This window comes from Python bivittatus, unplaced genomic scaffold, assembly GCF_059951505.1.
Source record: "Python bivittatus isolate LINGU-HERP-01145 unplaced genomic scaffold, Pbiv_v1 ctg000560_np1212, whole genome shotgun sequence".
Lineage (NCBI taxonomy): Eukaryota > Metazoa > Chordata > Lepidosauria > Squamata > Pythonidae > Python > Python bivittatus.
The window spans coordinates 449813-471061 of NW_028277083.1; the positions used below are offsets into that span (position 1 = coordinate 449813).

The 21249-nt window shown below is 56.3% G+C and overlaps 3 protein-coding genes across 9 annotated transcripts; 1 reads left to right on the forward strand and 2 right to left on the reverse strand.

Annotated features, from left to right (window-relative positions):
- Window positions 1–1295: 1295 nt before the first annotated feature.
- Window positions 1296–9332, reverse strand: NAA60 (N-alpha-acetyltransferase 60, NatF catalytic subunit). 5 transcript variants are annotated; one of them, XM_088147858.1, is made up of 7 exons: window positions 8978–9332; window positions 7027–7142; window positions 6242–6371; window positions 5697–5793; window positions 5039–5273; window positions 4108–4271; window positions 1296–3646 (listed from the first exon to the last, which is right to left on the reverse strand). In XM_088147858.1, exons 2-6 carry the CDS (start codon window positions 7134–7136, stop codon window positions 4115–4117), a joined length of 729 nt encoding a protein of 242 aa, XP_088003984.1. In that variant the 5' UTR covers window positions 7137–7142; window positions 8978–9332; the 3' UTR covers window positions 1296–3646; window positions 4108–4114. The 5 variants fall into 5 exon arrangements, with proteins under 5 accessions (XP_088003984.1, XP_088003983.1, XP_088003982.1 ...); XM_088147857.1 differs by having other exon boundaries at window positions 8883–9330; XM_088147856.1 differs by lacking the exon at window positions 8978–9332 and adding an exon at window positions 8574–8729.
- Window positions 9333–9583: 251 nt separating this feature from the next.
- Window positions 9584–12878, reverse strand: INTS15 (integrator complex subunit 15). Of its 2 annotated transcripts, none has more exons than XM_088147847.1 (6): window positions 12611–12878; window positions 12314–12478; window positions 12067–12232; window positions 10941–11465; window positions 10381–10420; window positions 9584–10286 (listed from the first exon to the last, which is right to left on the reverse strand). In XM_088147847.1, the coding sequence occupies exons 1-6, from the start codon at window positions 12800–12802 to the stop codon at window positions 10097–10099; spliced, it is 1278 nt and encodes a 425-aa protein (XP_088003973.1). In that variant the 5' UTR covers window positions 12803–12878; the 3' UTR covers window positions 9584–10096. The 2 variants fall into 2 exon arrangements, with proteins under 2 accessions (XP_088003973.1, XP_088003972.1); XM_088147846.1 differs by having other exon boundaries at window positions 12314–12535; window positions 12611–12877.
- A 174-nt stretch (window positions 12879–13052) lies between these two features.
- Window positions 13053–18459, forward strand: LOC103056014 (deoxyribonuclease-1-like). 2 transcript variants are annotated; one of them, XM_007435918.4, is made up of 9 exons: window positions 13053–13728; window positions 14965–15103; window positions 15339–15427; window positions 15669–15752; window positions 16343–16458; window positions 16739–16851; window positions 16991–17145; window positions 17624–17720; window positions 18217–18459. In XM_007435918.4, exons 2-9 carry the CDS (start codon window positions 14975–14977, stop codon window positions 18268–18270), a joined length of 837 nt encoding a protein of 278 aa, XP_007435980.1. In that variant the 5' UTR covers window positions 13053–13728; window positions 14965–14974; the 3' UTR covers window positions 18271–18459. The 2 variants fall into 2 exon arrangements, with proteins under 2 accessions (XP_007435980.1, XP_088003980.1); XM_088147854.1 differs by lacking the exon at window positions 13053–13728 and adding an exon at window positions 13809–14084.
- Window positions 18460–21249: the final 2790 nt, after the last annotated feature.

The window sequence follows — 21249 nt, forward strand, 5'->3', positions numbered from 1 at the left end:
TTCAGCTCACATCCTCAGAGAAAAGCACCCCCCTCCTTCAACAGCCAGTCTTAACCCCGATTTCGCTGCTGCTGCTGCTGCTGCTGCTGCTGCTGCTGCTGCTGCTGCTGCCGAGCACCCAGCAGAATTAGGTCAGCTGCTGGGGAGATTCCCACAGAAGGCTTTTCCAGCTTCATCTCCTGCTCCCTCCTGGGAATCTGCAGCCAAGGCAGGAGCCCAGATTGGTGACCTCCCCCCCAGCTGGGCCTCCACTGGGTGCAAAGCTGCTCTGGGCTGGCAGCGGAGGAGGGCAGTTCCCTGCCTTCGAAGAGGCAGGCAAGGAAGGGCAACACTTGAGACAGGCTTTCTACTTTGCTGCCTCACCAATGCAGCAGTGACACTGGCACCCCCCCACAAGGGATGCATGAAATGCATATCACCCCCAGGCATAAAGGAGTGGAAGGTCACCCCACGGGTTGCAGAGCTCACTGGGATTTTCTTCTCAAAAGGGGCATCAATCTCACAGGATTTTACTTACTGTAGAGGTTTCGAGAATTAGGCACCGGATGGCTGTAGGGCGAGAGTCCTGGAGAGCGCATTGGGCACGCTGCATTTTGCAGCCTTCGTTTCTGCACAGCAGTCAGATCCACACTGGGGGGTCTTTTATCTGTACTTTCCAACCTTACTCTTAGGGATACCCTCAGGTTCCAGCCACGGAACCCTACAGGGAGCTTTTGCAGCTCCACAAATTTCCTGGAGGGGCTCATTAAACCTGGCAGCGTTGCAAACTACTGGTCTCTTAGTATCTAATTCCAGGTACTGCACAAAAGACCAAGGCAAGGCAACGGAAGGCAGAAATCTCACGGGGCCGCTTTGCCTGGCAGAGCCCCAATTTCCCCACGCCCCCCTTTAGGAATGAGCTGGCCCTCCCCAGCCCCTTTTCTTGCTGCAGGCATTAAGGCTGCCAAGACTGCTAAGAAATGGACCGACTGGAACTGTGATAAAGATCCCTTGGTATCTTCCCCATTATGGCAATCCACAACTGCTTTCTACTTGCTGCGGCAGAGCTCAAGATTTTGAGTCTTGAGATGCTGCAGGTTAGGTCTGGCCCCCCACTATTTAATGACAGACTTCAACTCTGGCATAATTATTTCTGAAAGAATAAGTACTAGCTGAATGCAGTCCAGGACAAAAATGGAAGAACGGTCGCAAAATCTGGTCTCACTCGGTATACCCATTAAGGTCCACGACTGCTGTCCAGGTTCAGCCGTTGCTCCCAGCGCATCTCCACAAGGCTTAAAAACGATACTGGAGAATCACAAACAAAACAAACCCTTTTAATCCAAGACATTTAAAATGACTGGCTGACGTGCTGTTCAATAAATAAGGACAGAGGCCAATATGACACCTTTTGGGGGAGGAAAGATGCGGCCTCAGAGCTGAAGCATCTCTGAAGGGGCAGAATTTGCACACACAACAGGTAGGCATACAGGAACAAGAGAGATGCAATATTCAAAAATCATAACCTGAAACACAATGAAACTGCATTGTCAGGGCATCTTCGGGCAAAGGGAGATCTAAAAGCACAACATCCTTCAAGAAGGCGACACGCTACGCCTGGGATTTGAATGGTCCTTCCCGCTTTGAAGACAAGAAGCTATGTGCAAAACAGCCACGTGATCCCACAGGGCTCTGGGACAAGCCATGATGTCATCACAGGCATCATGATGTCATCTTGCCAACTGAGCAAATTCTGAATGGTGTTAACTGCATCACGACGTGCGTGATGTCACTTGCCCCGTGATGGACCCCTGGCACTTTGGGCTTCCCTAACCTTTTAGACAAGAGATACCCCAGACAGTGCAATCAGGGAGGTGAAGGGGCCCCCAGAGAAAGGCAAGGTCTGCCCAGGATGGTGCCCACTGATTCGTGTAGGCTGATTTGCCTTCAGCAGCACAACCAGGCCCCCTGCGCAGCGCAGCCACTGCCACCTGGAATCCATCAGCAACACCTTCATGCTGCTCTGAACCCTGCTAGCAACTCCTTGATCAACGCTGGAAGGTAAATGGAACACGTGGTAGATAGCACCACTCCAGCATTGGATCTGATTCTTCACAGGGTATGTCACTGCTCTATGGTGCCACCGAGCTGCCACGTTTGCCGGCCATGAGCAAGACCTCAGAGGCCAGTGCACCCAACAGAGGGAAGCAGGAGCTGCAAGTGTCCCATCCCCCCCAAGCCCTTTTCCTAAGCCCCCCCAACACACACACAGAAGGTGGGGGGTCTGCCCAAACTCCCAAGGCCCAAGGAAGGCTTCCTATTCCACCACGGCCAGGACTGTCTTGGGAGTGTCAACTTTAGAGCCGAGCTGGGAAAACAGTGACCCAGGCAATATTGGGGAGCGGAGCTCCTGGAAACAAAACCATCACAGGGCAAGCAAAGGAGTGGGCCTTCACCTGGACTTCCCAGGGTCTTCCCACCCCCAATGCAAATCAGCAATTCCTGTTTAGCACTAAAGGTGTAAGCCTGCTGCTTTTTCAAGTTTGTGCAATGAGTGGTGACCAGAACCACATGCCTTCCAAAAGAGAGATCGTGCAGGCTCTATTAGGTCATGAGAGCCACCCCTGCCTAGGTGTGCAGCTCTCGGAAGATGCTACTCACCGATACTGCAGGCACAGGAGGCGGCGATGGCGGCTCCCCAGTGCCTCTTAGGGAAATGCCTGCCTTTCAAGAGGCGCACAGCATCAGGCTCAGTGCTCTGTTGCCCTTGAGACAGCTGAACCTGGTCCACGAGCGAGGGAGCAACGCTTTCCCAATGCTCTTGAGGGACCAGAAATGACATGCAAGGCTTGAACACCGGGCCCTTCACTCCAAGAGCTTACAAGGAGCGTGGGGACTCTCTTGTGCAAAACACATGGCTGGACGCACGGAGGGCCAACAGGCAGAAAGGGCTTAAAATCGCACGCTCATCTTGCCAAGAGCGGCTCAAGCCTCCTGCTTCCACTTGGAAGGAAGTGGGAGGCACATCTGCAATTGCACTCTGGGACCCAAAAGTAGGAGAGAGCAGGACACCTTCTCAGGCCTTGACTTGGGAGCATTTCCCCATCCAACTCCTCCCATACTTCCACTCCACCCCCCTTCAAGGCCCAGTCCAGACTAGAGGCAGAGCAATATACACAGGGTGCGCATGTACTTCAGCACACACACATTTCAGCATGGAAGAGCAAAATGCTTTCCTGTGCCTTGCCTGCATCAAACGGTGAGCCAAGGGAGTCCTTCCGGCAAGGGACGTGGCGGCGACAAGCAATGACAACAATCTGGGAGGCCTCAGCTGTCAACAGTCCCCTTGGCTCCCGGTCACCTCACCAAGGATCACCAGGCAGTCCTCGGCTTGCTGCACAGCGACCCCCCATCCCAAGCATCTCCCCGCTGCACAGCGACAGAGCCCGGGCAGGGGAAGAGCAGCCGCTCCCCTCCCTTGCAGCACTGGTGCAGCAGCGCAGTGGTCATCAGCCCGCTGGTCTTTCCTCCTGCTCGGGCTAAAGATGGGAAACTAGCAGTAACAAGAGGAGAAAATCTGCCAAGTCCAGGAGGGGTTGAGGGGCGGAGCCACTGTGATCTTTTCACCATGGAGCTGTAACTTGCAGCGATGCCACGAAGGACCTCCCTAGAAGAGAACCATGATTGGCACCGTCAGTGAACAAGCATCTGCTCTGCCCGTCCCAGCCTCAAACAAGCCACTCTGCAGAAATTGAGAGGCACCCTCTGCTGGCCCTGACCATCGCCTGCTCCACCTGGGAGTGTCTCGTGACACAGAATGCTGATGAATTAACTAGCCATGGTCACGGAGGGCAAACCGCCCCAGAAACACAACCAAACTGTTGGCCTGAGCTGGGCAGGAGCTTTTTTCCAGACCAGCTGCCATGAACTGGCACATCTCTCCCTCCCTACCCCCATTTTAATGTATTACTAAAAGCAAATTTCTTTTGTGTTGGTTGCCAAGGCAGCTAAAAAAGCCATGTTTTTCTATGCAGCACTAATGGGATTCAGCAATGCCAAATTTCACTGCGTGCCCTGATCAACCAAGGCCCGAAAGTGAGGCAACTGCCAGGCCGGGCTGTAGCCTACCTTGGGATCACATGGTCCGGCTGTACTCAATGCCACTCTTGGCTGAAATGCCCGACCATGGCAAAAGGCTGCAGAGAATGCTCTGGGCTTGGCGATAAATCCGCTGGGGAATCGTGCAGGGGCTCAGATTGGCCAAAGTTGAACCAATGTGCTGAAGATAGTCGGTGCAATGCTGTTAAGGAACCCACAAGTCCAAAAGCGCAGCTAAAAGCCAGCAGCAGCAACCCAGAGGCACTGTAGCATCTCATTGTAGGAGTCTGGATGTCACAGAGACAGCGAGCATGGGCCACCCACCTCTCCACGGAAACCCAACTCAGTGCCAAGAGGTTAATGTAAACAAGATCTGCAATCCAGCTGCATTCTAGGTCATTCAGATTGTGTTCCATGGAACCTTAGAATTCTGCAAGAACTTGATGGGGTTCATTAGATAATAAGGGAGGAAAAATCATTCAAATATAGCATTATCCCTCAAGGTCTGGACAGCTGGGCTCAGCAAATTTGGGATGCCAAACTAACTATGCTTTATTTTAATTGTCAAAAAAGAACCACAACCATCCTCCTCTGAATATAAATCACTGATGAGCCAAAAGGGCATTCCAACTCTGGAATTTCTTTTCACACAGATTCATCAGCCCCTGAGAATTCAAACGATCCTGGAAGTGCTACTCCTAGAGATGCCACCGTCTTTCAAGCTCTTTCACATCTGCTGCATCTTATCTGATCATGTGGGCTTGCACGTACCCAAGAGTTCATGGGAAAATGGTGCTGAGGCAGAGTGGCTGCCACGCAGGCTAGACTATTCTAGCTCTGAGCACGATGTCCCTATCAAAAAATAAGCCTCAGCCATTGGCTTCTGCTCACCGGAACCGGGGAGGCCGTTTCTCAAAACTCAGACTAGCCAAGGGGCTGCCAGATCATTAGCAAAGGATATAAGATTGTCCACGGCGGGTGTCCACCATTGATGTATAGGACGTAAGTGAAGCCATCCTTGAGGACCCCTCTGATGGAGTAATAGTAGGGCAAGTAGTGATGCTGCTTAAAGTCTCTGTTTTCATAGAAGTGTATCGCCGTGTTGTTTGTGGTAAGGACATGCAGATAAATGGCTTTGCAGTGATCCTGGGCAGTGGTCGAAATGTGATCTTTCAGGCTTTCCAACAGAAGAGATCCTACCACCGGAGCAGCAGTGGTGTTAGAAAGGATAAGGGAGCAACATGCACACAATCCTCATTCTTCACTGCTACTATACTGGCACAGGCTCTGAACTGATCAATAGGCTGATAACTAGCCCTTTATTCTGAAGCAAGATTTGCTGCATGCCTGCCATCCCTTCTCCACTCCAAACAGGCCATACTGTTTCCATCCTCACAACCCAGGGAATCCACATTCAGTGGGGTCTTGCCAGGATAACGTTGACCAGTGGCCACAGCATTTAATTACAGAGTAAGGTCACAACAATTAAGATCTGCTTTTTGAAAAGCGCTGTGTGCATAATAAGATGTTAGCTCTTGCTCTTCTGTCCCAAGTATGTAGCCAGTTTTTTATACCATTTAAATACTTGCAAACAATACAAATATTAAAAACACGGTTACCTATGCCATGCTTTCGGAATTCTTTTACCACTCCTAGGCTTAAAATGTAAGCAACCTGAGTATCGACTGGAAAACCAGAAGCTAAAATGTCACCATCCTAGAGAGAAACTCAAGAAAAAGACACAGTGAAGAGACAGATGTATGAAGCCCATTTTTTAATCACGCTCAGTGCCCATTAGCCAAACAGCCACATCCTTCTCGTTTGGACAGGAAGGCAGGAAAGTAGGATTTGGGGCCCATTAGCAAATTTCCCCCTATGCTCAGAGAGTAAAAAAAAAAAAGTGGAAAAGGAAGCAGGAGGTCCCAAACAGATATTGGCAGGATAAAGGCACAGAGTTGGAAGGGCAGACTATGAAGTCAGTCCCAGGTCTCTGTTAGCTGATGCGATCTTCACACTTCAAAGCTTAAGAATGAAAGCCTGAAGGTCAGCAAGTTGCACCATCATTAAAAAGAACAAGAATGACTTGGTTGGGAGGCCAGGATGATGCAATCTTTGGTGGCCTCAGAGAAGCCAAGGCTGTGCAGGACAGAGACTCAGAACTTACCTCTTTGTGCACTTTGGCTCGACTCTTGATCTCAGCAACTATCATTCCCACAATGGTGCCACGGTAAGTCGCTGCCAGGGAAAAAAACTTCTGGTTGGAGGTTATGTCCCGATACCATGAGTCAGGATACCTGTGGAAGTAGCGAAAGGAAGAAACCAACAAATTTCATATATGCAAGGATACGCAGGTCAAACCACAAGCATTCCAATAAAAAGAAAATGTGGGTCATTAAGCATAGTATACACAACATTTCTACTAATTAATTCCCATCAAAATACTTTTGCCAACTAAGAAAACTTCTGAGAAATTTATACAGTAAATTTTAGTATTTTAGGTTCTTAATGTAGCATTTACTAAATATTTCATGTAGATTCCAATTCTATTTAGGGCATCAGAAAATGCAAGAGGTTCCCAATTCAGTTTTTTCTGAAACTTACAGTTCTGCATGTAGCTTTACTGGCAAACTCTTTAACAGTGTGATTTCCCTGAAATATCAGCGTGTTCTCTAACCACCCTCCAAAAATATATGGGCCTCCTCGCTAGTTAGAGCCCAACCGTTCTGTGCTTATGACAAGCTCCAGCAAGATGACGAGATCTAGATAGGGATGGGGATGAATGGCCTTACAGCCGGGTGGGGAACTGAATGAGATGACATTGTGTCATGTTATCACCTCTGAGCTGTCAACGTTAAGCAGAAACCCAGTTATATGCTCCCTTTTACACCGTTCAAGGACAGATCTCATTCTGGCTCAGCGAGTGGCTGCAGGAAGAAAAACGCAACGTACTCGATGGGGAACCAATCACCACAGAGCTGTTTGACTGTATCTATGTCATCATGACACAAAAGGCGAAGGTATATCTCGCTGAGTGCAGTCGGAGGCACCTCCTCTGTCATTCACACCTGCGTGGAAGAGAGATGCAGTTGGTGGGGGGGAAGGTTTTGCTGCCAGGGTCCCACTCATCAGCCCTAACCCAAATCAAGATGTTGCAAATAGCCGTCCAGTCTCCAAAAACCACTGCTTAAGCAGAGAAAGCTTCCAACCATTTTCACACTCTTACGATCTGCTGCTTCTTTTGAGCTACAGTCCTTTGCCAGAGTATTTTCCACAGGAAACTGTTGATAAAGTCAGCAAACTCTGACAGGCTGAGTAGGCACATCTAAAACAATTCCTAGCAAACTGCTGTAATAAAATTAAGCAGACTGTCCAAGTACAAGAGAGCGAGGTTACATGTACATTCAGGTCTGCATGAAATGGTAAACTGACACTTTCCTGTTAAGCAAAGGTGCAAAAAATCCAGGCTCTGTACACGTTATTTACATGATGAAAATAAAATTCTTGTCTGGGAGCAAAATAATAGAGTTTCCTTTCTGTTCCATAAAGGACTATAAATAACCCTGCACACTAACAGCAATATAGACATCTGCCTGTCGGGACTGAGGGAAATTAAAAATGCATGAGGTCTGAAATGCACTGGTGTCAGCTCCACAGGTACGCGAGAAGGGAAGCATCAACGCTGCTCATCTTTACTCCTTCCAGAAACATCTCCTCTAGAGTTACCCGACTCCGGAACGGTGTACCGCTGATTTATTTAAAAGTAAATTTCTCTACCCATATAACGATACAGTTGAACCCGCGCTTTCTCATATGGTAAATCAGGCCTTCCAAACCCACAGGATCAGGCAACAAAGCTGCAACTAAACACCTACCCCCCGACAAGCTCTACAGAAGGTACTTTTACTGAAAAGCGCCCAGGATGAGGCTCCCTGACCGAGGCCCGCCAGCCTGCCGAGCAGGCCGGCTGTTCTCGAGCCTGCTTCGCTCGGCGAGGCGGGAGGCTTATTAGCGCCGTCCAGAACCCCTCTACAGCTCCGGCGGCCAAAACCCACTTATTGCGACCGCTGCCCGAAATCCGACTCCCGCCTCGTTTCTCTGCAGTCTGCGAGGGCGCCAAGAGCGAGCGACTTCGGACTTCGGCCGCCGCAGCGCGGTTCTGCGGGAGGCGCCCGAAGGCCTCCCTGTTCGTTCGCCCCGCGCCGAGGGGGCAGCGGGGTCCCTTCCGCCCTCAGGGAGCGCTTGGCCGGCGAAGGGGACCCCGGGAAGGCCCCGTCCCCCTGAAAGGGCCTCGCCGGGCGGTTGCGCGGCCTCCGTCTTTCCAGCGGGCCGGCCCGGCCCGGCCCGCCACCGCCGAGGCCCCGGGCCCTGTCGAAGGCGACCCGGGGGCACCCTCCGCGCAGGGACCACCGCCAGCGCCCCGGCCCGCCCACCGAGAACCGGCGCGGCCCGCAACGGGCCGGGCTCCCCGCCGGGGCGCCGCGCCCCCGCGCCCTCACCTGAGAAGGGGCGGCGGCTGCCCCGGCTCGCCGGCGACCTGGCTCAGCGCATCCCGAGGCAGACGCAGCAAGGCGGCGGCGCACCCCGCAACAAGGCGCCGCCCCATTGGCCGCCGCGCACGGTCACCTGACCGCCGCCGCGCCCGGAGGCCACGTGACCGAGGCGGCGCGCAGGCGCAGGCGTCGCCCGGCCGAGCCTCCGCGCCCAGGGGCAGTCTATCGGTTGCTGCCTTGGCCTGCGCCCGACGCGCGGGCCAGGAGAGCGCTGAACCGGCACCCCCGCCCGGCCCGGCGGCGCCCCCCGCCCACCTTTCGGGGCTGCTCCTGAGCACGGAAGCCCCGCCGTGCCGCGCCCGCGTCGCGTGACCCGGCCGCCCAGCCCGGCGTCCGCTGCCTCCGCGGACCTGACGCGGTGCAAAAACCGCTGGCCGCCACGACGTTCCCTGGCGTCGGGAAGGCCGCCCGGCCGGCCTAAGCAGGCGGCGGCGGCGGCAGCCCGGCCTTTAAGCGCTCCGGAGGTAGGGAAGGAAGGCACTTCCCCCTTCCGAGCCCCGGCTGTAATCGCTTCAGCCGGAGTTATTCCGGCTCGGCGGCGAGACCGGAAGGCCGCTCCCGAGAAGCGCCGCCGCGGGGAAGGCAAGCCGAGACCGTCGCTGCGCACGCGAGGATCGGCCGGGCCTTTGAGACGAGTTCGCCTTAGCGCGCCCGTGATTGCTGCGCGGTGCAGAACAGCGAAGTCCCGGCTCCGGGGCTGGTTAATCAGGGCCGAGAGCGCCGCGCGCTGCGCCCCAACCAGAAACGCGCCCGAGGCTAGAAGAGCCGCACGCTTTTAGACGGGGGGCGGGCGGGGAGGGGATCAATCTTCGCGACCGTGCGTGGCTCTCCCAGGGGGCCTCTGCGGATCATAAAATATTCTTAATCGTAAGTTGCCAGCTAAGTAAAAGGATGGTTGCAATAAACATTTTCCCTAATCAAATTTGCATTTACTGTCAGAAAAGAAAATGCTAGAGACTGCTTGTTTTGAAGCAGAAATCTGCTGTTTTAAAAACGACACAGGTTTTTCACATAAAAAGACCCATTAAAACAGCTTACAAAATGTGACTTAACTATCCTTTTGCCATTTCTACGTCCTATCTATTCACACCTTTTGTTTTGGTGGACAGGAAAACAAAAGTTGCCCAAAAGGGTTCTCAGTGAAAAAAAAAGAGACAAATTCTGCCGCCTTCTACGGTTAAGAATCATACTGAGCGAACAGCAGGAAGAAAAAAGTTCTCGCCCATTCAGAGGCTGGAACTGTACAGCGGGTGGCCAATCCAGTACGGCTGCGTGCGTTTTCATTTCCCACGTTAACGTCCAGCACCATCAGTTCTCTCCTCCAAGAAAAGACAATCTCTTTCCCTAGACTTGTTTCTCTATTAAATATAGATTTCTCTTTCCAAAAAAGAAAATAATTGGCTCTCTTTGTAAGGCTTCCGCAAGGCATGGAAAAGATGAAGTGCTGGACTGAGCTGGACCTGAGGCGTTCAGCGGATGGGCCGGTAAGGAAATGCCACGCCTGGCATGAACGCCTGCACAGGATGAGCCGGGAGAGCCGGGTGAGCTGCGTGGGCAGGGTACCCCAGGGGAGGGGTATGGATGGGAGGATAAAACCCTGGGGGCAGAGCAGCATGGGCTGGCGGTTGGACCGGACCTGAAATCACCAGCTGGAGCAAGCTGCAGAGGAAGAAGAGAGACGGCCTCAGTGGTGGACTGGCTGGGACAGACCCTGCCTTCTACCCTTTGGTTTAAGTGCGGCGTGCTTCCTTACTTGTTATGCGGCAGCCCAGAACACACCGTCCTTAGATTCTCTGAAAGCAAAGCACAGAATGAATGAGAACAAAGAACCACAGGGAGAAAAAACAAAGCAGTCCATCCAAGACCACCCCAAAGGACTCAAACGGCTACAGGCGCATAAGAGAAGTCAGAAGCAGGAAGGAGTAGATGCGCAACTAGAGAAGCCCCAGAATTACACAACTGGGAGAAGAGAGGTCAATGCCGTACAGACCCACAAAGGTAGACTGGGGTGGAGCCGCCCTGTCACATCTTGTCCGAAGGCTGACCGTCAGCCCCAAAAACTGCCGGCTCCCCACCAGCCTGGATCTGGGAAATGCTTCCTGTTCTACAGCCACTTAGAGGGAAGATGAGAGATGCCACATAGGGGCCAATGCCCAAGCAGCACTCCAAAAACAGGTTGGCCCACCTTGGTCTCCAGTGGCTTGCCACGCACTGCTGCCCAGCCTGACCTCAGCAGCTGGTTCACGTCTGTTCGTGCTCTTTCCTCTGCCCAAAGGCGGGGACTTGGGCTGGGCATTTGCGGGAAATACCTACCTCTGGTCCAAAGCAACACTCCAGAGGCCATGGCCACTTGCAAGACCTGGGCCAGCCGGTCCAGAGCCAGCTCAATCTCTTTGGACGCGTGCAGCGGGTTCAGCCTGTCAGAGAGAAGGCGCACGTCCTCCACAAGGGAGGCCATTTGCTCCCCGGTCACCAGCCCCAGGCGTCCGTACAGATTCTTCTCCGTCAAGTGCCCCTGGAGCAGCATCAGCACCTGGAGGACGCTGAGGTGCAGCCTGGAGTACAGCAGCTGGCAGTCCCTGTCACAGCTGCCCAAGGAGTCACCGGCCACTTTCCCACTGAGGGCGCCACTGGGGGGCGGGGGCTTCCGTCTCTTGTAAGCCAGCGGGGCCTTCACGCACCAGCAGATCAGGCCACAGAGCGGCGTGAGCTCCAGAAAGCCGATGGGCAGGCTTGTGGCAATCGGCGTGTTCAGAAAGGTGATCAGGATCAGCCGAGGGTCCTCGAAGATCCAGGAGACAACCATCTCCAGCAAGTCGGGGGAAGGGATGAGGTCGTCTGGAAAAGAACGGTAAGACATTGGCGGGGAGGTGGCTGACCAGCATTTGGGCTGGCTAACATACGTCGGGGCTCTCTTAGGTGGGTGGAAAGGCAGATGCCCTAGAGCTGGGGCTCCAGCCTCCCCTTACTTCCAAATGCCATCTCTGCCTTTGCCACAGCCTCTTTCGACAACGGTCACGTTTATTTCACTACAATTGGTGAGAATCTCCATGTCCTGTTTCTCTGTGAAACACCCAAGGCAGCTAATAATGCACGGAGGTTAATTAAGACTGAACAACCGTGTCAGTGAAACAAAAGCAGCGTGCAGCTTAAGCAGAAGCGCTCTTACAAGTGACCTTCCATGCGCCGAAAGAGCAGTCTACACAGCCACCACAAACTGAAGGCAACCGGGGAGCGCGTGCACGCACACGTACACAAGTTGCGCATATCAGGATTCCGGAAGGCGCCCCCGACCCTGCCTGGGATGATTCCAGCTTTGGTACGCACAGCGGCCGGGTTCACACGTTACAACAAGCTGGGACTCTTAAGGCAACGTCCATGTCACGCGTACGGGATGTCTGAACGTGGGTCTCTCCTCAAAGGGGTGGCAGAGGGGTACCTGAGGACAGGTCGTACAGCATGGTGATGGCGGTGATGAACTGGCAGCAGAAACGAGGGCTGGCGCTGAAGATGTGCTGGAGGGTCTGGACGGAGCCGGGCACCAGGCTGCAGTAGTCGTCCACCAGGGCCTGGGCCAGCCTCACGCAGTAGACGGCCGGGGTGCACTGGAAGGGAGGGGCCGGGGTCAGGGCCGGGCCGGGGCCGCCCGCCCACCCCCGCCCGCCCGCCCGCCGGCCGGGGCGCACCTGCAGCCAGGAGGCGACGCACTCGAGCACGGGCACCCGGCAGACGGCCACGGCCATGGAGACCAGCTTGCCCAGCAGCGCCATCCGGCTGTCGTCCGCCTTGTTGCCCTGCGGGGTGAAGAGCGCCGAGAAGACCACCTGCCGCACCGCCTCCTTGCTCTGCTCCTGGAAGTAGCCGCACAGGATCTCCAGCAGCTGCAGCTCCTGCACCGGGTTCAGCCTCTGCGGGCACAGCGGGCGTCAGCGGGCGTCGCCGCGCCGGGCCCCCCGCCCCCCGGCCCCCCGGCCCCCGCCCACCTTGGGCTGCGCGCCGCGCTCCTGCAGCGCCTGGAAGACGAACTCCTCCAGCAGCTCCACCGGGCCCGCGTCCCCGGCCGGCAGCGCCGCGCTCTGCAGCTGGGTGCTGACCAGCACGTCCAGGTGGTACAGCGCCTCCTTGGCGGCGCTCAGCGCGTCCCGGCGGAGCAGCGCGTGGCGGACCTCGCTCATGGCCGACCGACCCCCGACCCGCCGACCGACCGACCGCCCCGCCGCCGCGCACGACGGCGGCCCGCCGCGGCCAAAAAGGGCGGAGCGCCGCAGCGCCCCCTGCCGGCGGCGCCGCGCGCGCGCCGCCTGCTAGGCGCTGCGGCGTCACCGCCCGGGCCGGGGGGGAGGATGCCGCTGGCGGGGTCGCGGTGGGCCTCGGGACGCCGGGGGGCTGGTGCCACCCCGGCCCCGCCCGGGCCCTCAGGGCATCAGGCAGGGGCGCGAGGGAGGGTGGCGTTGAGGTGCAGCCCCCCGACGGCCCCTGGAGGAGGGGCGAGCGTGCCCGGCGGCTTGGAGACCCCAGCGATGCTTCTGTTCCGCGTTTTCCCGGGGATTCCCCCCCTCCCCTGGGCAAGCAGCCAGCCCGCGCCCCGGCCCCGGCCCCGGCCCCTTGGGATGCTGCCACGCTGCCAAGGTTCGCCCGGGAGCTGAGAAGCCGGGCAGGTGCGCTTCAAGGCCCCGATAAGGGGGCTTTGACCCGGAGCTGCGGCGGGGGGAGAGCCCTGGAGGGCCCGGGGGGCGAGCCAAGCAGGTGCCAGCGGAGGAACGGGGAGGCGGCTCTGTCAGATCTCTCTCCCAACAACGATCCTGTGAGGTGGTCCAGCCGAGAGCGAACAAGTGGCCCGGAGTCACCCGGTGAGGGCAGAGCCACGGCACCCCTTTCGGGGGTTCTCACTCTTTTGTATCAGCTCATCAGCGCCAGCCCTCTGCCTCCTGTTAACGCCAGCCTCACGAACGTGATCCTCCCTTGGCAGAAATTACCCCTCTGCCAGTCAGCACCTGCTCAGATAAGAAGCAGAATAAACAGCTGCCAAGGTCAAGGGTCCAGCCTATTTTAAGGGGGCCGGAAAACCTGCTACCCCACTAGTGGGGCTGGACCTGCGCAGGTAAGGAGCCAGGCCTGTCCCTCCTGGAACAGATTTCGGGGTTCTCGGCCCCCCTTCGGCTGACCAGGGGACCCCAGTGCTGCGGATGAGATCCACTGGATCTTTCTGGCCCTCGTGTTTGGCTGGAGAGAGGGAGCAGGACGTGTCCGCTCAGACTCACCACCCGCCTCCTGAGGCCAGCTACCAGGGTGGGACGGCCTCCCATCTTCCCCTCCTTTTGCATGCTGCTTGCAAGGACAAGGGTGGCCCCGAGGTCAGCCGGAGAAGCAGGACCCAACTCCCCTGGCCCCCGCCCACCCCCTTCCCCTGAGGGAAGGAGACTTTGACAGGGAAGCGTCTGAGGCAGGCATCTCTCGGTAAGGATGGTCAGTCACACAAGGCAGAAAACAGGAGGCCGCTCAGGCTGTGGGGGAGCTAGAGAAGGAAGGAAGAGGACTCCGCGGGCAGAGCGCAGGCTCCCAGGCACGGATGCTGAGCCCCTCCACAGTAGCCCTTTGCTGCCCCTCGGGTTTGGTCCTTTTGCCCCCCAGCTCTCGGTGCGCCAGAAGGGGTGGCTCCGCTGCTTTCGCCCGGTTGCCTCTCTCTGCCCCACCTGGCTGGCGTGAAGACTGCCCTAACAGCTGGATGCAGCTGTGCGGCCTTCAGGAGTTCCCAGCCGTGCATCGTCTGTCCAGAGCCCTGTCCGGAGGGAAGGGCACGTTTCTCAGCTTGCTGCGGAGCTCATTCGCTGCCTGGCTGAGATGCCCGTGAACCCCCAAGCCCCTGAGGCACCCGCCTCTGCCAGTGAACCAAGCAAAAGCCTTCCAAATTCTCCTCTGACTTTCCCCAGGAGTGGTGAAGTGCCCTCTCTTGCCCCACTTGTAAGCTTCCAAATTCCGATGAAGTGCCACCTCCTGCAATTTGCAACATTTCTGTCGTATTTGTGGACGTATGAAGATACCAAGTGTTGCAAACACCCCCGTTGTAGGTTTACGAGCAAATCAAGGCTCCCCTTGCACTGGACTGATGGACAAGTGCACGTTCTGCAGAAAGTTGACGCCACCATATGCATTTGACTCTGCTGTGCCAAGTTTCGTTTTCACACTATTTGTGTGATGATTTATCAATGCACCCGAAATGCTTCCTGGTTGCGCTGGAGTGGAATGGCAGAGAGCGCAAGGCCTAGAATAAGAGAGGACCCGGCTGCTCCCTGGGGGTGCAGGTGCCGCACCCTCCTTGCTTCCTTCTCTTCTACAGGGCAAGGACCATGAAGATCCTCTTGCTGGTGGCCTCCCTCCTGCAGCTCGCCTTCTCCCTGAGAATTGGCGCTTTCAACATCAGGGCCTTTGGGGACAAAAAGCTCTCCAACCAGACCATCTCCAGCTTCATTGTCCGAGTGAGTCCTTTGGCTGTACCTGGGGAGACGCCAGTCTGGCACCCCGGTCCGCCCTGCTCTCCAGTGCCTTCGGAAGTGGCTCTGGCCCATTTATGGCCTGGGTGCAGCTTTCCTCACGCGGGGATCCCACTGCCTCCGAGCGCACGAGATCAGTCTCTCTCGGCCATGCTGACCCAGATCTGTCTGCACTTGGGCACTCCAAACAAACGGGGCTCCCTCTGCTTTGTCTCTCCAGATACTGACCACTTACGACCTCACCCTCATCCAGGAAGTCCGAGATGCTGACCTGAGCGCCGTCAAGAAGCTGATGAACCAGGTCAATTGGTAGGTTTCATGGTTGCTGGGGATGAAGCCCCTTTGAGAGGCAAAGCAAACCAACTTGTGGAGCCCCCACTGCGTAAGCACAGGGAAGGAGGGCAAAGTCCTGGCAAACGCTAATCTTCCTAGCAGAGGGATTTTTCTGCTGGGATGTCCTTGAGGAAGTACAGACTTTCCCGGGCCCGGTGGGACTGCAGCTCTTTCGGGAGATGAGCCAGCCATATCGGCACCTCCGTTGTCTTTCCAGGGCATCCCCGGATCCCTACAGCTACCTGGTCAGCAAGCCTCTGGGCCGCAACAGCTACAAGGAGCGGTACCTCTTCATTTACAGGTGAGGCCTCAGGTGGGGCCCAGGTGGAAGCATCCAGGGAGCTGCCAGAGAGATCCTAAAAGGCTGCAATCTGTTGCCAGTCTTATCTAATGACCTTAATCCCCAGTTGGTTTCTGGCCTCCTTTGTGCCTTCAGTGAACTGCTCGTTATTCTGTGCATTTGCGACATGTTACACGCAATACAAAATTCAGCAAAATTAAAAAACGCAAATGCACCCCTTTCCAGTGTTGGGAGTTCTTGATGCACAACACCCCCCCCCAAGCTTTGAAGTCCTTTGTTGCTGTTGTTATGTCTTGTATATAATAATTGCTTTATTTGTTTGCTCTTAACTTCTTTGGGTGTTCTTGTTGGAAAGGTGGGAGATCAATGAAATAAATACACTCCCTCCTGTCTTCTCTGCCCTCTGGAGCCTCTTAGTCATCTGCTCCCCTCTGACCATAAAACACAGCCCTTCCTGGCCCTTGGGAGGCCCCCTCCTCCTCACTCTTCCCCATCCGCCCCTCCAGCTTCCACGGGGCTGATCTTCTAGAGATGGGGGACAGAGCCACCGGAGGGGGAGAAACTGGTGGCTGCTAATTCTCTTGGCCCAGGCAGGACAGGGTCTCCCCGGTGGAGAGCTACTATTACAACGATGGCTGTGAGCCCTGTGGCAACGATACCTTCAGCAGGGAGCCCTTCGTTGTCAGATTTGCTGCCCCTCAGACAGGTAAGCCGCCCCTGTGTTCCTGCTGGGCTTCTCGAGCTCCGGTGGCAGAAGAGGCGGCAGCCGGCGTCTTGGTACCATACAGTACAGCAAGGAGCAAAGGCCGGTGCAGGGCACCCCCCCCAAACGCAGGCCAAGCAGCTTTTGGGGGGAGTGGCGGCCCTGCCAGGGCCCAGAAAGAGGCGGGAGGTCCACAGGAAGCCCCTGGGAGCTGGGAAGGGGACACGTTAGGCTCAGCCAGGGTCCCCACAAGCCAGGCCTCTCTGTCTGCCCCCCAACCCAGCGGTGAAAGAGCTGATCCTCGTGCCCCTGCATGCGGCTCCTGAACGTGCGGTGACTGAGATCGACGCTCTCTTTGACGTCTACCTGGCGGTGAAAGCCAAGTTGGGGGCCACGGTAAGCCCCTCTGTTGGAGCGGGCTGAAGGGCCTCCTCCGCCTTTCTCTTGTGGGCCACTGGCAGATGGGGGACAGTAGCCCCTTGTCCAGGGGCTCAATCCGGCGCTGGCCGGGGCTTCCTGCTCTTCCCCCTGGCAGGATGCCCTCTTCCTGGGAGACTTCAATGCTGGCTGCAGCTATGTCCAGACTGAGGACTGGCCCTCCATCCGCCTGCGCACCAGCAAGGACTTCCAGTGGCTCATTCCGGACACGGCAGACACCACGGTGACAAACACGGCCTGTGCCTATGACAGGTGGGTGGCAGGAGGCAGCAGCGGTGGCCCACAGGCTGTCCAGCTGGACCACTTCCTAGGGGTGGGCAGTGGGAGGCCCTCTTTCCGTGTAGCCTCCTACCCAGGCAACGTCTGCCTTCAGTAACTCGCCACCTGGCAATGGCTGGGCCAGACCCAGGGCCTGTGCCCACCAAGCACTAATTGGAGGCCTCTGCGGGAAGGCCAGGAGCAGCATCAGAGCAGCTGTCTCCCAGGCACAGGTCGCAGAAGGAATATGCTCTCGCTCGGACTGGTCATCGACGAGCAGCTCCTTCCCCATTAATTAGCGCGCTCCCGTTTTAAAATCTTCTCCCATCGCTTCATCCTGTGTTAGCAAATGTATAAAGAAGGCCTTCCTCTTGTTCCCGAATCAGTCCCCCTTCTCAAAGCTTTCTGCTCCCCCTGAGCTTCCAGTCACCCCCTGCTTCTTGTGGTCTTTCTCCAACGGTATCCCGTGCAGGATTGTGGCAGCGGGCACCAAGCTGAAAGGGAGCATCCTGCCTGGAACGGCCAAGGTGGACAACTTCCAGAAGACCTTCGGCTTGAGCTCCAAGGATGTGAGCATCCCTTTGGCCCCTCCGTGGGAGAGAAGAAAGGAAGGGTGAAACATCTGGGCTGGGGCCAGGGCCAGGACCAGAGGTTGCGCCCCCAAACTCCAAGGGGTTCCCTTAACATGAGGACTGCCTCCCTCCTGGAACACGGCCCACGGGCCTCTCTGTCCACCTTCTCTGACCAAAGCTGACCCTTCCAACATGATTATTCCAGGAAAAAACTCACTTTTGTGAGTTGAAGGGGATTGAGGCCAGGGGACGCTGCTTTTGGGTCATGGCACCTGTGCTCTGAGGGCTGGAGGTTCTGTTCTTCACACCTCATCCTTGCATTGGAAACACATTATGGAAGTCTTGCTTCCTTGTCTGTGCCCTGCTGCCTGTTGTTATACCACACTGCACGTGGCAGCACTGTTCCTGATCCAGAGCGCCCCTCCTCTGCCTTAGAAACTGGGGATTTGGCTCCTGTTCTGACACTGTTTTCCTCCTCTGCTCTCCCTGGCAGGCCTTGGCTGTGAGCGACCATTTTCCAGTGGAGGTGACACTGAAATCTGCCTAGGGCCCCCTCAGGCCCCAGGAGTGCCACATAAAGCTTCCAGCTCCACCCCAGCCGGCTCAGGGGCGCTGCTCTGATTCCCACTGGGCCCCAACATAGACACAGGAGGCTGGCAAAACCTCAGCAGGTCCCCTTTCTGACCAAGCAGAAGCCGTCTCTTCAGTGTCTTGAAGTAATAAAAGATCAACCGCATTCAAATGCTTTCCCAGATTTGATGAGTGACAGCAAGCTGCCAACCTCCGCACAGTCACAGAAGGTGGAAAAGCGCCAGAGTCCCCACGGAGCACGCAGGCTCCCAGCCGCCGGAAAGGTGCCTCTTCCCAGCAACGCCCCTCCAGGGCAGCCAAGAGACGTCCCCTGCAAGCCCGCCTGGTCCCAGCAGCTGCGCAGAGGGAAGCCATGCAGCCCGTTGCCCACCCTGGCATGGCTGCCGGCCATTGGGACCTCCCACCCGCCCCTCTAAGGGGCACCAGGAGGCACCCTAATCCTTCATCCTGGATGCCAAAGGGGCTGCTCCGCTCTGCAACTCATCCTCCAGCAGTTTGGAACAAAGGAAGGGAAAAGCTGCCCTCTGCTCAGCTGCTGCACAGGGAAGCCCCGGGCTCTGAGCTACCCCCCCCCCCGGGTTGCTGGGAAGAGGCTGCGTGCACCAGTCAGCGCTGCTCCAGCTGCTCTGCCCCACTAGCATCCTTGTGCCTGGCAACCCCTGGGCGCCACCCAAGACGTTGAGGAAGCTGAACCCAGATCCTTAGCTTGACTCAGATGCCCTGGGTGGGGAGGGGGAACTCCGGGGCTCCATGCGTCTTCCTGGCAGGGCTGCTGTTGGCCAATCGCTGGGGGCAAGGACCAGAGCCACAACCCATGCCAGCCACACAGATTGCAAACCATCCAGTCTTTTGTAAACCCGAGAGCTCTTTCCCAAAGCCAGTTCCATCCTGCAGAATGGTGAGTTGCACAAGGTGCAGGCAGCCACAGAGTTGTGACAGATGTCGGCTGTTCTCGAGCCAGCCATCTCCAGCCGCTCCCTCCAGTGCAGGACTACAATCTCCATCACCCAGCCAGCAACCTCCCTGCTTCTGGGTCAGCCTCCCTGGGGCTTGGCCACCTGTTAGGCAAATGGGCATCTTAGCAACAAAGGCTAGACGCACACATCAGGCTAAACCATGGTTTACTCCAGATACCACAACTGATTTACTGTAATAATCTAAGCACCAACCATAGTTTACAGCCCACCGTGGCTGTGTTCATGTGAGACACCAAGCCCAAACCAGATGTACCGCGGTCTGGCCGGACATTGTGCGAATGCAAAGTGTGTCTTTGGCTGGGACATTTCCAAACAGGCTCCCTGCTGAACTCCCCGGGGTGAGGAATGAGGCAAGCCTTGACCTGGATTCCCTCGGAAACAGCTGAAGCGATTTGGAACCGGGAGGCGGCCAGCTTTGTCCCCAGGCTCTTCCTTGGTTGTTCTGCTTCAGACCAGGGCCCCTTCACTGCCTGGGCAAAACAAAGCTGGCTGGCCTCTCCTCTGTGGGGAGCCTGCTTTCTTCGGGACCCCTCCCAAGCCGCCCTGAGAGGAAATGCCTCCCCCTCGCTGTGGGGCATGGAAGCAGGACCCCCAGCTTTGGGCTGTCCACTTCAAGGAATCCTTAGAGAACAGACGTCCTGGAGCCTCTGTTACCCTTCCAAGTGAACGGTCACGAGTGCCCCTGCTCAGCAGGCAGCGGGACACAGAGGTCTCACTGCAGCTGGCCAAGCCAGCCGCTTCCCCAATCTGGGGCTGCTGGCTGTGCTGGACTCCAACACCCATAATCTCTAGGCAGCGTGCTGGTGGATGTACAGGTGCCACAGACGCATGGCTCATGCGAGGGGTAACTCAAAGACATGCAGGGGAAGGACAGAGAGCGGAGCAAGCAGCCAGGCCTCGACCCAAAGCTGGCCCTGCGCAGAATCCCCCCTCCACCTCCCACTCCACTCCTCCTCTGTTTCCTGGTCCACCCATCCTCTTCTTGGCATTTCAGCCATTCTAAAACGCATCACCTTCCCTTGGCCAGGATCACCCCCCATTTCTGCCTCAACCAACCCAAAAGATGCCAGGTGTCTCATCTCTGCTCCCCAGCGCTGCTGTCCAGGTTACTCCGCAACCCCACCCAGCTTCTTGCACAGCACGCTCAGCCCTTGGCGCTCCTGCGGCTCCTCACGTTTTCCACGTTCTGTTCTAAAACTGGGAGGATGTTCTAACCCAACACAGTCATCTTAAAATCCAAGTTTACTTTCTATAATTGAGACATCACTGGTGCGAGCTCAGGGCTGACTCAGTACTCTGGGCAAGGTGGGCGAGTCTTGAAGTAGCTGAAATTCAACTGGTAAAGCTCTCAGCAAACCTCCATGCTTAGAAAGGCTTGACCTATTGACCGTCCAAGAGTTAAGCAACTGCTTCACATGGTAAGGAAGAAACAGCAAGCTCTGTGCAACAGCTTTGTGGCTTTGATGAGCAAACAGCTGCCGGAGCAGAAGTTATCACAATGCTGCAGTTTCCCAGAGCGGAGTTTGCAACGCTCCAATTAAAACACGCACTCAGAAAACACTCAGGAAAGAGCGTCTCCACCCCCTCTAAGGCAGGGCCCTTGCATCACCGCAGCCAAGGGGCAGATGGGGGGGCTGGGGCGTATCTCTTCTCCCCTTATATCCAGCGGTTTCCAAGCCGAGGGAGACGCGTGATGCATCAGGGCTTGGAGAGAGTCTAGAGGCTCTGCCAAGCCACCTTTGGACTGAGCTCAAGGTAGGCACCTCCTTTGGCTCCCTGGCTTTACTCCTGGGGGAGGGAATGGACATTTCTTGCTCCCTCTTCATAACAAAATCTGGGGCCCCTTAAGGAAATTAACCACTGGTAGACTTGGCACAGATGTGCAATTGTTTTGGAACTCACAGCTGCAAGGCTTGGTGGCAGTTTGGCCATAGCCACTAGCTTGGATAGCTCTAATG

Bases quoted from the DNA above. Each gene is read 5' to 3' on its own strand.
- NAA60 (XM_088147858.1), bottom strand. From the start codon at position 7,136: ATGACAGAGGAGGTGCCTCCGACTGCACTCAGCGAGATATACCTTCGC. The intron at 5,794-6,241 runs GTAAGTTCTGAG...GTTTCTCTCTAG, and splicing joins GAGCCAAAGTGCACAAAGAG to GATGGTGACATTTTAGCTTC. The intron at 4,272-5,038 runs ATATCCTTTGCT...ACAGCATTGCAC, and splicing joins CACCCGCCGTGGACAATCTT to CGACTATCTTCAGCACATTG.
- INTS15 (XM_088147846.1), bottom strand. From the start codon at position 12,802: ATGAGCGAGGTCCGCCACGCGCTGCTCCGCCGGGACGCGCTGAGCGCC. The intron at 12,233-12,313 runs GTGCGCCCCGGC...CCTCCCTTCCAG, and splicing joins GCGTCGCCTCCTGGCTGCAG to TGCACCCCGGCCGTCTACTG. The intron at 11,466-12,066 runs GTACCCCTCTGC...GTTCTTTTCCAG, and splicing joins GCTGTACGACCTGTCCTCAG to ACGACCTCATCCCTTCCCCC.
- LOC103056014 (XM_007435918.4), top strand. From the start codon at position 14,975: ATGAAGATCCTCTTGCTGGTGGCCTCCCTCCTGCAGCTCGCCTTCTCC. The intron at 15,104-15,338 runs GTGAGTCCTTTG...TTGTCTCTCCAG, and splicing joins TCTCCAGCTTCATTGTCCGA to ATACTGACCACTTACGACCT. The intron at 17,721-18,216 runs GTGAGCATCCCT...TCTCCCTGGCAG, and splicing joins TCGGCTTGAGCTCCAAGGAT to GCCTTGGCTGTGAGCGACCA.